At 44.4% G+C, this 13,042-nt stretch overlaps 2 protein-coding genes across 2 annotated transcripts in view; both read left to right on the forward strand.

Annotated features, from left to right (window-relative positions):
- The first annotated feature begins 267 nt into the window (after positions 1-267).
- Positions 268-1,447, forward strand: LOC122442469 (nascent polypeptide-associated complex subunit alpha, muscle-specific form-like). The gene is made up of 3 exons (XM_043470342.1): positions 268-378; positions 856-1,078; positions 1,164-1,447. The coding sequence occupies exons 1-3, from the start codon at positions 268-270 to the stop codon at positions 1,445-1,447; spliced, it is 618 nt and encodes a 205-aa protein (XP_043326277.1).
- SPTBN1 (spectrin beta, non-erythrocytic 1) overlaps positions 1,213-13,042 on the forward strand; it is a 201,085-nt gene continuing 189,255 nt past the window's right edge. Inside the window, exon 1 of the mRNA XM_043468564.1 lies at positions 1,213-1,443. The gene's annotated coding sequence lies outside the window, so the exon portion shown is untranslated. The remainder of the gene's footprint in view (positions 1,444-13,042) is intronic.

Consider the following 13,042-nt stretch of genomic DNA (forward strand, 5'->3'; position numbering starts at 1 on the left):
GGGCTTTAAAAACAAACAACGGAGAAAGGCCTTTTCCCTCTGAAGGCTTACACTGCCGCCTTGGGCACTTACAGAGCAGGCAGAAAAGTCAGTTTCTCCAGACTGTTTTCTGAAGAGCGTTTCTATTTGTGGTCCTGGTGATGACACCATCTTTTCTCCTCAATAGTGGCGGTTCCAGAATTTCTACATAGCCTGAGGGATTGACAGGGTGAGCAAGCTGGTTGAGAACCGGCTAGCGCACTTGGCGTCCGGTGTCCGTCTCCCGGTATGTGGGTAGGGGGAGAAGCCAGCCCTCCAGCCATCGCGGGGTCGCCAGTGCACCGGGGACGCCCCCACGCCCCGGGAGCGGCTCGGGAAGGGCACCCGAACCAGGCTAAAGTGGGCGTTGGGGCGTTAGGCGAGGGAGGCAAGAGTCGCACGAACCACTTGTGGGGTCTATTACAGCTACCGCGAGGGAAAGGGTGAAAAATCACTCATGAAGGACGAAGAGCTTGACTTCGCCGAGCAACAACCGCCCTCCTTCCATCATCCAGGTTCCGCGCCGGGGGTCACCATCGCTCTTCATCAGGCCGGGCAGAACCTACAAGGCATCACCACCTAGATCTAAAAACTAAACCAACCAAACGGACTTTCCAAAGCCTCCCTCCACACGCTCTCTCCATCGGGTTCCAAACGCTAACGTCGCGGGCAAAAAGAGGCTGCACAAGTCACGTAGAAAATTAGGCTGCCCCTTTCCATGGCGATAATCGAATTAGCCTCAAATGAAACGTGAAATTGGACCTCGCCGGCTGTGGGGACAAAGCCCCCACCGTCCCTTGGCTCGGAGAGCGCGGCGGCTGTGCCCACCCTGCCCAGGCCAGCCCTGGCCAGTCCCGGCGGCAGGGGACAAGGTCGGCGCTGGGCCAGGGCAGAGCCTCCGCGGGGAGAGCGTGGACGCGCCCGAGGTTCGGGTCGCGCGCGGAACAGGCGCCGGGTGGGCGACTGCGGGGCTCTGGACGAGCGGGGAGGGCCGGCGCTAGCGAGCCACCGAGGAGGGAGGAGCGCAGGGGCGGGGTGGAGGCTGTGCGGGAGAGAGCGTGTGAGCGCGCGTGTGTGCGCGCGCCCGGCGCCCGCCCGTCCGCGTCCGCGCGCTCTTCTCCCCGCCCCTCGCCCCCTCCCTGCAGCTCCCTCCCCTCCTCCCCCCGCCCCGCGCTCCAGCCCAGCCCCCGGAATCCGTGCAGCTGTTGCCGTGCAGGCTGCGGATTCCTCCAGTCCCTCCCTCGGCCGCCTCTCCGCCCGGAGCGAGCGCGCAGCCCCGCGCAGCAGCGCCCACCGGTCCCGTCCTGTGAGCCCCGGCCCCAGCCGCGGACAGCCCTGCGGAGTCGCCTCCCGGCCCACCCGCCCGGCCGCCGAGGAGCGGGAGGAGGACGGGACCCCGGCGCCCCCACCCCCTATCCGCGAGAGGTAGGTAGGGGGCCGGAGGCTGGAAGATGCCAACTCACTGGGGCTGCCTCCCGGGCTGGCTTCGGGGCGGCGGGAGGAGGGGCGCGGGCCCAGGCCGGGAGGACGCCGCTGCCCCGCCGCTGTCCTGCGCCCGGGGAGCGGCGTGGGGGCAGGGAAGCTGCAGAACCCGGGCGGAGGCGGCGCGGGAGCCGGGTCCCCAGTGCTTCTGAGTACGCGGGCGGTGCGGGGCGGGGGTCGGCGGGCTTCGCAGTGAGGCAGCTGCACAGCCACGGTGCGCACCGCGGCCGCCCAGCCTCATCACCGGACGCATCGGGGCCGATTCCTCGTTCCTCCCTCCGCCGCCTCTTCCCTCTAGCTGGGGGCCGCTGCACGGGGATGGTTGCGGAGTGGGCAGACGCAAGGATATATTTTCAGGTGCCCTCCCTCTAGCCCCGGCTGGTGGCGAGCGGGGGCGGCGTTGACAGGGCCCGGCTCTGAGCCTAACGGTACGGGGGATGCGGCCAGGCGTGGTCCCGGCTGCGCCGCGCTGCAGCTGAACCGGAGGCGGCGGCCCGGCGCCCCCACTCCCGCCCATCCTCGCTCCCGCCCCCCGCCCTCCCTGCGGTCCCTGCTCTCCCAGGGCTGGGCGGGAGCCGCCTCGGGGCGCGGAGCTGCCTCTGCGCCCGCCCTTCAGCTCCTGCCACCCTCTCTTCAACAGGTTTGTGCCAACGCAAGGACCCTCCGGGCCTGACTTTGGGGAGGTGGGCTGGAAGCCCTTCTGGTCATCAGCCCTCACACCACGCCCGCGGCCCTCTTTTGCGAGGAGCCTTCCCTTTGTTTTTGTGATAGGAAAGATGCCAAGTGCCTGCCATCACATAGGGGTGGGGGGTGGGGGAGGAGTGTTGTGGGGCTCGGTACACAAGATGTGCTCGTTATTTTTCCAGTCAAAAGCCGGGCGAGATAGTGAGTGAGGAGAGGGCGAGTGTGGGGGGTGCTTCGGCGGAGGAGGAAGATGGATTCAGTAGGATTTATCTGGACGGGGATGTGATTTTTTTGGCAAGATGGATGGCTCCCGTTGCCTTCGCCGTGATGCAGCACAATGCAGCAGTATCGCAGCCTCCCCTGCTTTTCGCTGGCGGGGCTTGGCACGGCCACTGGGCGCCTGCAGCCCCCGCCCGGCCCCACCCAGGCCCAGGGCTGCCCTTGGCTGAGACCCGGAGCCGCTTCTACCTTGTCATGCTGCTTCAGCTGGATGGGGCGTCAGAAGGACCAGGTCACCTAGCTGTGAGGCGGGGAGGTTCTCTTGGGGTGACCCCCGGCTGCCTCGCCTGTTGGCCGTTCTGGGATGAAGGGGTGTCCTGCAGTGCTAATGCGGGGCAGAGGGAGTCGGCCTGCGGCTGCGGACCAGAATCTAATCTCTAACCGAGGGACCTGAGCCACCGTAGGGAGGGGCTGCGGGGAGGACCCGGCCCAGCGGTGCGCGGAGGCCATGGTGCAGTCTGAATTGGGAGTCGCAGCGTCTTTTTGTGGATCACCTGTAATCCGTAAACCACAACCCAACTCTCCATCAATTTCATCATATGTGGAAAGTTGATGTTTATTAATTGAAGCGTTACAGCTACGGCATTACAGTACCTCTGTCTTTGATCAACACTGAGTATGAATTTTTCCTATAGGAAACCATTTTTTGAAATGAAACAATTGATATATTTTAGTTCATATGTCCCTGAGATGTTTTTAAAAAATATTAACATGCAGTAGATTGTTTTAAAAGGAATTTACATATGCTTTTGACGGATGGTAAATGATTTCTTTATCCTGTATTTGCTTTGTTTTAGTCGTTTGCTTTTTCTGTATTCAAATGCAATGACATATTTGGATTCTTTATTAAGGATTATTTAGTAAATGAGTGTTATGATTGATGGTAAATTGGTGTTCAGGTTGGTTTTGATAGACGGGTTAAGTCTCCCGTCATGAATAGTGGGATTGTGGTAGTAACTGACTGCGTTTGTTTATATGTATGTATATTTTTATACACACTTTTTTTTTTGCAGATGGGGAGCGGGTGGAGAAGGGCAGACCACCAAGGCCTATGTGGCTGTATCTGGTTAGAAGGAGACGTTCCAGCGTCCTTGTCTATTTAGTCTGGGGTGGTACACAAGGAATTTCCCTTCTAAATGCCACTTCTGCAGATCAGTGTGGGATGGCCAATGGGATACATTTCAGATTGCACCCCCAGGCTCTTCTAGAATGTAGAGGTGAAAAGGGAATTTCAGTATGCTAACTGGAGGGGAAGATTGGTGTTTCAAAGCAAGGGTGTGTCTGCTTTTATTTTTTAGATCTCTAATTAATCCAGGCTAATGGCATTTAATTTTCTGTAGATCGGCCACAGAAGTAGAATCTATTGCAGATTGTGTGGTTTTTATGCCTCATTTTGAGTTTCAGTAATAGAAGCCCATTAAAATATAGAACTTTTTAGATTTGGACTTGATTGTTGTGCTGGTTTTATAAAATCACGATGCATTGAAATGTTTGGGAGTATTGTTTCCATGGATTATCCAAACATTTTGGATTTACTATGTTGTAAGAATATATCCTGTGTCGATGTCACCAGAGGTTTAGCTGTTCTGACTTAACCAGGTGCAGAATTCCATTAGGTCAAGCTGTTTGTAGCTCTGTCGGCTCTGGTCTGACCAGAACCTTCATCAGAGAGAATGAGAAGCATCAGGCCATTGAAGAAAATGTTGTCCCTTGGTCGTCTCCTGCTGTGCAGGCTTTCAGCAAAGAGCATCCCTTGGATGAGAGTAGTAATAACTGTCTGTGATGTTGTTGGAGCAGGGGACAAGACCTGGCTCCCCTTGTGACAGACACATCCTTAGCAGAGACTTCCCAGTGGTAGAGTTTCCCTGGAAGAGTATTGGAGTGGTTATTTTGCCTTGGCTGTACGAACGGATGACTTTTCATGTAGAAGCGCTATTTTGAGATGGGAGGATTTCAAGTACTACTAAACAAACATAGACATGACAAGTGGAAATTATTTGATATTTTTATTGAGATAGTAAACTTTTCATTTTAAAAGCATACTCTTAGAATTTTAAAGCCCAATGTATATATTTTTTACATGCAGTGATGTGATGCTCCATAATTATGTTGTTCTCGCCACCACTCTCTGCATTATAATCAAGGCTTAATTAATGCTCTGTGAATATCGTTTATGGTTGTCCTGGTTTCTTCTATTGAGACTGTTGGGAATGTAAACCATTATTCCATAAGAAAAGAGCTAATGCCTAGGCTGGAAGAGCTACTTCTTTAGATCTGTGGAGGTGAGTAAAACCTCTCGTGGAGTTCTCTTGTAAATTTTCAGTCTTTGCTGTTTTCCCGAAGCACCTTTTCTTTGCAAAAGACCTAGTTAAGCATTCTTGATTTTTCTGATAACAGGTGTCTTGTATCCAAGTTTTTATAGTGTAGGAATAATGTCATCAGTCTCTACTTTGGGGGCAGAATTAAACTACCTCTACTCTTATATTTATATTTTTAAACATCACCAGAGAAGGCGTTTTCATGATGTCTCGCTGTCATCCTGAGGTTCAGCACAGGATCATTTACGAAGTGGGAGCTTGTTGTGTATGCAAATTCTTAGAGGCCCAGTCCTCCTAAACAGCATTTGCATATTAACATGACCCCTAAGTGATTTGTATGCACATTAAATCAAAAAACCGCTCTACACCTTCAGCTAAGGGACCTCCATATCAAAAGTTTCCTTCTAGTATCTTACTTTTGTTTTTTGCTGAAGTATCAGCACATTTTTCCCCCTTGCATCATTAAGAAATTGATGCACATACTATATTTAATACAGAAATACTTTTTAAAGTTCTTCTGTAACTTTTAGGTGGAGGAGTTCTATTTATTAATATTATGTTATTTAGACTAGTCAATTTCTTTAGGTTCTTTTCTAAAATACCTCTAAAGTTGAAAAAACAATCTTCCCCTCCTTCTCCAGAAGATGGTGTTAGCTTTGAGACAGCAAAACTGGAGTCCGGGAAGTGACATCCCTGAGCTCTACCTCTGGCATCTTGTTTTTTCTCATCAGCTGTTTTTCCTTGTATGTTCAATATCCTGACCCTCTGGCCCATTTTTGCCCGCTTACAGTTGTTTTTTATTAAGTGATTTGTATATACAGAATAATGCTCATAAAAGATGTTACTGAATCACAAACCAGTGAACACACAGGCAGTCACCACCTGGTTCAAGAAGAAGAAACTGTCATACATTCAGAGTCACCCTTGTAACCCTCTATCATCCCATCTGAAATAACCACAGCCCTGAATTTTGTGTTTATCATTCCCTTGATCTTCTTTATGGGCTATCCTTTTTAACATTCTTTTTTATTTTTGTACGTTTCTGAACTTTATATTATATAAATGAAATTATACTTTATGTATTCTGTGACTTGTCCTTTTAGATGAACATTCCTGAGACTCATTGATTTTGTTGCTGTAGTTCATTCATTTTCACTGCTGTATAGTATTCCATCATGACTTATTTATTCTTTCTACTGTAGGTGGAAGTTTGGATTGATTCTAGTTTGTTTTTTTCCCCTTTTATAAAAGGATGGCTATGAATGGGTCCTCTGCATGTCTCTTATTTAGTATGTAGGGGTACGTGCATATGCACACAAACATGTTATTTTTCTCTCCTTTTCAGGAATGAAATTTGCCAGATCATAGGGTATGTGCATCACCAACCTTACTAGATAATACCAAACCTTACTAGATAATGCCAGAGTGATTGTACTGATTACATTCCTGCTAGAAGTGTATAGCTGTTATAGTTCTACTGCCTTGTTGAGTAAGAATCAGTTTCTGAACCCAGTGCCCTGTTGCTGTGATGGAGGACCCTGCCCACCTTGAGCCAGGCTGAGGAGGTCACACGGCAGCCGGGAGGCGGGCTGGACACCTTGTGACAGTCGCCAGCCACAAAACCTGGCTCTTACAGAAGAGCAGGTTTGGACACTGGTGTTAGGGTACAGGAAGTTCCCATGATGGAATTTTCCAACAAGTACTTTGCTTTTGCATACAATAAAGTCTTCAACCTGAAAAAAAAAAATACTCTGTATGTGTAGAAGATAAAATCTTTTACTGACCAGGTATATGACTTCAGCAAGCGATTAATCCTTCTGGTCTCAGATCTAAATCTATAAAATGAAAAACTTAGGTGAAATTATGAAGAAATGAAGTGCTAGTTGCTCAGTTGTGTCCTATTCTTTGTGACCCCATGGACTGTAGCCTGCCAGGCTCCTCTGCACATGGGACTCTTCAGGCAAGAATATTGGAGTGGGTTGCCTTCCCTTTCTCCAGGGAATCTTCCATAGTGAAGGTTAAAGTCTGCCACAAGGGCACCACGCTCTGTGTCCCTGGCAGGCATAGAAAATCAGTCAGGGCACTCTTTGCACAGAGCTGATCTAGAGCCCCAGAAACTCTCCACACAGTGTTTGAATCAGGAACTACCAGCTGATCGTATCTGCTACTTAGTTTTTAAGATCCTATACATCTAAAATTCTATTTTGATAGTTGAATAACACAACACTTCAGCCATGTTCAAAACACATGGAACAGAAAGAAACTAGAAACAGGGAGACGGGAACAAGGTGACCGTGGGAGCCCAGAGGTTAAGGGAGCAAGTGATGGTGGAGGCTGAGAGAAGGAGGAGGGAAGGGCTGGGAGAAAGGTCGTGAAGACCGATCCTTTGCTGACTCTTTGTAGGGTGACTGGATGGGAGTGGACCTGAGTGGATGAGAGCTAAAATAAAGAGTTCAGATTTGAATAATGACAAAGAACATGGTCGTCATCATGATGAGAGAAATAGAAAAGTGAAGGGCATGAGTGGATGTCTCATTGGGAAGAAAATCAGTTTTGTCTTTAATCATGTTGAATTTGAGGTTTTGGAAGAACTGTTAGTGGAGGTAATGTTTGAGAAGTTAAAGGAGACAGGTCAGGACTGGAGTGACTGGGGAGAGGCTGTTGGATGCAGGGGTCCCAAGACTCAGGCCCTGGAATTCTTCCATCAGATCCCTCCATGCCCTGATCCTGGGCAAGCTGCATTGACCTGTCTTCAAGCCCCAGTATCTTCATCTGCAAAATGGTAGCATTGTGTTTCTGTCACAAAGGACTAAGAAAGTTAAGTGGAATAATCCAGTGCCCATCACAGTACATTTTAATTGTCATAAAATGTGGAAGTTTTGCTTAGTTTGTGTCACCTTTATGCTTCCTTTCAAATAAGTAGTTTAATTTATTCAGAAAAAATACATGCCCGTAACAATACCATCTTGCAGCTAAATAATACTAAGTTTAGTCTATATTAAACTTGTCCCTATGTCTAAATTATAGGAAAGGCAAACCTGATTACTACTTATTTTTAATAAACAAGAAAACGCTAAAACCCTAGTGCTTAGGGAAAGGATAGGAACATAGTTTATAAAAGAAGGTAACAACGAAGCCAGTAACCGTATTCAGTTGTTCAAACTCAGCAGTAATATGAAATATTAACTAGAACAGTTAATTTTTCACTTAAATTGGTAGATAGGTAATGCTCTCTGGGATGCTGTGAGATTGGACCTCTGCATCACCTGCTGGAAGAATATTTGGATTAATACACTTGTTAATACATTGATAATATACATGTATTTATATATATATATATATATATAACCAAAAACATAAATGTTTATACCATTTGGACTGAAATTCCCCTTGTAGTTCTGTAATATAAAGAAATAATTAAAAATAAGGACAGGTTTTTAAACAAGAATTTTCTTAGCAATATTAATAGTGAAAAAGCAAATGTGGCATAGTCAGATATATTATGGAGCAGTACATAGGATGGAATTCAATGTACTGCTTAAAAATAATGGTTTGTTAGAGTCTTATTGAAAAGGGCAAATGCTAACAATATAATACTCAGTGGAAATATCTCTATGCAAAGCTGTATAATATGGTGTAACTCCTATTTTGTTATATTAAATAAAAGCCTGGAAGGAAATACATGAAAATGTTAATGGTTTGCTTTGGATGGTAGGTTGATGGGTGATTTCCTTTCTTGTATGAAAGGAAATTCCTATGACTTAATGTTTCTCATTTGGAGTTTTAAAATATTTTACAAATGAGAGTGCAATAAATAATAGACAACCATGAGGATCATTTTTTCCATAGCCAAAAAATCAATCAACCCTTTAATTTTTTTAAAAAAAAGAAAAGAAAAAAGTAAGCCTGGCCAGTGGTAGATTATTGTTAGGGAATAGTTTAAGATTCCAAAGGATTGTCTTATCTGTCTTCTGCTCTTATGTGGATCAGTGAGAGACCATCAGCATGTATAAGGCACCCTCTGAAGTGTGAGTTTGAGAGGGCTAGAACATTCAGATATGCTGGAAGGCTAGCTTGACTTCACAGTCTGCATCAGTTTAAAGAGTGGGGAAGACCAGGTTTCTCTTACTATGTCCAAACTGCACAGTTGCTAGAAAAGAGCAGTGGAATTCTGTGACATATGTGTTCTCACTTGTAGAAGCCCAAACACTACTGCTGGAGCTAATTTTGTAACCATTAGACCATCAGGTTTCATTGGAATTGGTCAGAAATGCAGAAAAAATTCCAAGTGAAAATGTTAAAATAAATATGACTTCAGATTTAGATTTTCTTCCAATTAATGGTTTCTCGGCATTTTGGGAATATTCAGGCTAAGAGTAGGAGGAATGAATTTTAATACTATCCTTTTTTTATGAAAAGAGATTCTTATATAATGTTACATGTGATATTTATGTATGCATATAATGATATCTTTTTGTCTGTGTGTCACATAAATGAGAAAGAGATGTGTGTGATTGAAAAATCTCAGCCATAAAGGGAGACAAAGGACTATTTTAAGACTTTTTAAGTGGGGAATTTTATGGAGATAGTGGTTTGAAGGTGAATCCCAGAAATGAGTCACTTTGTCCTTAGCTGGTGAGGGAAATGTTTGAGAGGAAATAATATTATTAACGTTTTCTGTTTTATGGTCCAAGCCCTCAACCGTATTAGTACTTTGTAAAATGTAGCTTAGAAAAATGAACTTAGTTTACTTTCAGGAATTTTGTATTTTTTCCGCCTTGAACTTTAAATGGTTGGTTGAGGAGGGTTTCAGGTGAAGTGTGCTTTGAGATATGAAAGTAAGATGTTATAATTTCAAGATTGCTTTAACATTGGCCCATGTACATAGGCATCATAGTTCCATTCTTTTTGAACTCCAGACAGTGCAAGTAAACACCCAAATGGTTTTAGAACCATTTGGCATCTCTGCTGTAGAATCTGGAGTGCCTTGCTGGTTCTGATCTTTTAACATATTAACATGAAGCCATTAGCTAGACAATAAAATCTGTATCAGAATATAAATTGTAGTTATACAATACAAAAAGTTTCCACCTTTTTTTTAACCAGCAGATGAACTAGGAAATTTAAAATGATATATAATTAGAATTCATTCTTTTGAAGTGTGTATGTTCAGTGTTTAATTTGTATAATTAAATATGTCTCTGCTTAGTAAGTTCATTAGCCTAACAGTAGTTATCTCTGGGTATGGGATTGTGGAGGAATTTTAATTTCATCTCTCCATATTTTGGAAAATACTTAGCAATAAACTTTTGGCCTTTGTCAAGAACATCCTGACACTTCCTGTAACAAACCTCATTTTAGCTGGATAAAGACTAATGAGTGAAATAATTAATCGGCTAAATATACCCTATATGTTTCTACTGGGGCTTTCAGGAATGCAGCATTCATAGTACTGAAGGTGTAAAGAATGCTGAAGTTTTGAAAAGATTTTTCCATTCCTCATTTAAATATGTAGTTTGTTAGAGCCTTGCCATTTCCGTAGAGTGTGGGAAAAGATGTCGAAACTGGGCCACAGGGGAGGCTGATAGGAGCATCCTCTGGGTGGAGGCCAAGCGTTTGGTTCTGGATGAAATTTTCTTGTTGTTTTCCTACCCTCTTGGGTGGCTGTCAGGGATAAATTTTGTCCAGGTATGTTTGCTTCAAGGCCAAATATTCGTGGGCTACACATTTTTCTGGAATGTTCTTCACCAGCTACATAGAGACTTTGAGGTGGGACAATACTTATTTTTATTGTGCTCTAGGGCTTTTTCCCCCTTTTATTTAAAGGGGAAGGAAAACCTAGATTCTTCTTGAAGACAATTCTTATTTATTTTTCTCTGTGATGTTTAAACATTTTCCTTTGTATTTTTTAACCTGTAGCATGGCAGTGCTCTGATAGTACAATTGTCTTAAAAGTTAAAATATTCATTTTTTCCACCTTTTTAGAATCCTTGAATTTTCGACAGTGTCTGCTAATTTATACAGTATGCATAGTTTTTTTCTGAATAATTTATGAAGAATAAATACTTTCAAAAAATGTAAATTAACATAAAATCATCACAAAATAAAAATTTTTTAAATGTCAGGGACTTTCCTGGTGGTCCAGTGGTTAGGAATCCGCCTTGCAGTGTGGGGACATGGGTTCCATCCATGATGGGGGAACAAAGATCCCAGATGCCATGAAGCAGCTCAGCCCTTGTGCCACAACTTCTGAGCCCCAGTGCCACAACTAGAAAATCCCTGCGTGGTAACAAAACGCGGTAACAGTCTTCGTGTTGCAGTGAAGATCCATGTGCCACAGAGAAGACCTTTGCCGTTGTTGTTCAGTCGCTCAGTCATGTCCGACTCTGTGACCCCATGGACTGCAGCAGGCTAGACTTCCCTGTCCTTCACCATCTCCTGGAACTTGCTCCAACTCATGTCCATCGAGTCAGTGATGCCATCCAGCCATCTCATCCTCTGTTCTCCCCTTTTCCTCCTGTCCTCAATCTTTCCCAGCATCAGGGTCTTTTCTAATGAGTCAGCTCTTCTCATCAGGTGGCCACAGTGTTGGAACTTCAGCTTCAGCATCAGTCCGGCCAATGTGTATTCAGGACTGATTTCCTTCAGGATTTAACTGGTTTGATCTCCTTGCTGTCCAAGGGACTCTCAAGAGTCTTCTTTATTTATTTTTTTTATTAGTTGGTGGCTAATTACTTCACAACATTTCAGTGGGTTCTTTAACACCACAGTTTAAAAGCATCAATCCTTTGGTGCTCAGCCTTTTTTATGGTCCAACTCTAACATCCCTACATGACTACTGGAAAAATCATAGGTTTGACTGGACAGACATTTGTTGGTGAAGTGATATCTCTGCTTTTTAATATGCTGTCTAGGTTGGTCATAGCTTTTCTTCCAAGGAGCAAGCGTCTTAATTTCATGGCTGCAGTCACCATCTGCAGCAGTTTTGGAGCCCAAGAAATAAAGTCTGTCACTGTTTCCATTGTTTCCCCCATCTATTTGCCATGAAGTAATGCGACTGGATGCTATGAACTAATTGGACTGGATGCCATGATCTTGTTTTTTGAATGCTGAGTTTTAAGCCAGCTTTTTCACTCTACTCTTTCACTTTCATCAAGAGGCTATTTAGTTCCTTTTTACTTTCTGCCATGAGGGTAGTGTCATCTGCATATGTGAGGTTATTGATATTTCTCCTGGAAATCTTGATTCCAGCTTGTGCTTCATCCAGCCCGACATTTCTCATGATGTACTCTGCATATAAGTTAAATAAGCAGGGTGACAATATACAGCCTTGATGTACTCCTTTCCCAATTTGGAACCAGTCCATTGTTCCATGTCCGGTTCTAACTGTTGGTTCCTGACCTGCATACAGGTTTTTCAGGAGCAGGTCAGTTGGTCTGGTATTCCCACCTCTTCAAGAATTTTCCACAGTTTGTTGTAATCCACACAGTCAAAGGCTTTAGTGTAGTCAGTGAAGCAGAAGCAGATATTTTTCTGCAATTCTCTTGCTAAGACCTAATGCAGCCCAATAAATAAATGTTTTTTAAAATTTCAAAATAATATTTATTAGCAAAATAATAAATATTGTAGAGCATATGGAAAATAAACATAAACACAAAGAAGAAAATTAAAGTTACTGACTCCATTTGGTTACCCCAGAAACATGCAGTTATCATTTTGATGTTTGTCTTTTAAACCCCTTTTCCCTCTGTACATATTTGTTCATCTCATAAATGAGGATCAATTCTCAGATCTTAAGCTCAGTAAGTGAAGTTTTCACAGTCTAAATCATCCCTTGATGTTTATTACCCTTCCAGTTTGTACACAAAGCATGACAGGACATAATATCTTGTTATTACTGTTCATATTTAAAACTGTGGCTTATGGATACTGTCGGTTTCCCTGAGTTGTTTTAGTGGTGTAGGTGTTAAGGAAAATGGCAAAGATTTAGAGAACCCCAAATGTGCTTATTATAGACACTTCCTTTAAAAATTGTTTTACAGTGGAAAAGTACCAGAAATTAAGTTCTCATTAGGTAATGTGTGCTTTCTGTTTTGTTTTGAGAGGAATTCCCATCAGAGTTGCATGAATTCCCTTGAGCGAGATCCCTCTGCTTCAGACAACATCTGGTTTTATTTCTGTCTTCAGATTTCAGAGCCTGAAACAGCTACCCTAGAAAGTGTCGTGGATGGGATGGAGGTGGTTATCATAACCTTGGTTTT

Source organism: Cervus canadensis, chromosome 5, assembly GCF_019320065.1.
Source record: "Cervus canadensis isolate Bull #8, Minnesota chromosome 5, ASM1932006v1, whole genome shotgun sequence".
Classification (NCBI taxonomy): Eukaryota; Metazoa; Chordata; class Mammalia; order Artiodactyla; family Cervidae; genus Cervus; species Cervus canadensis.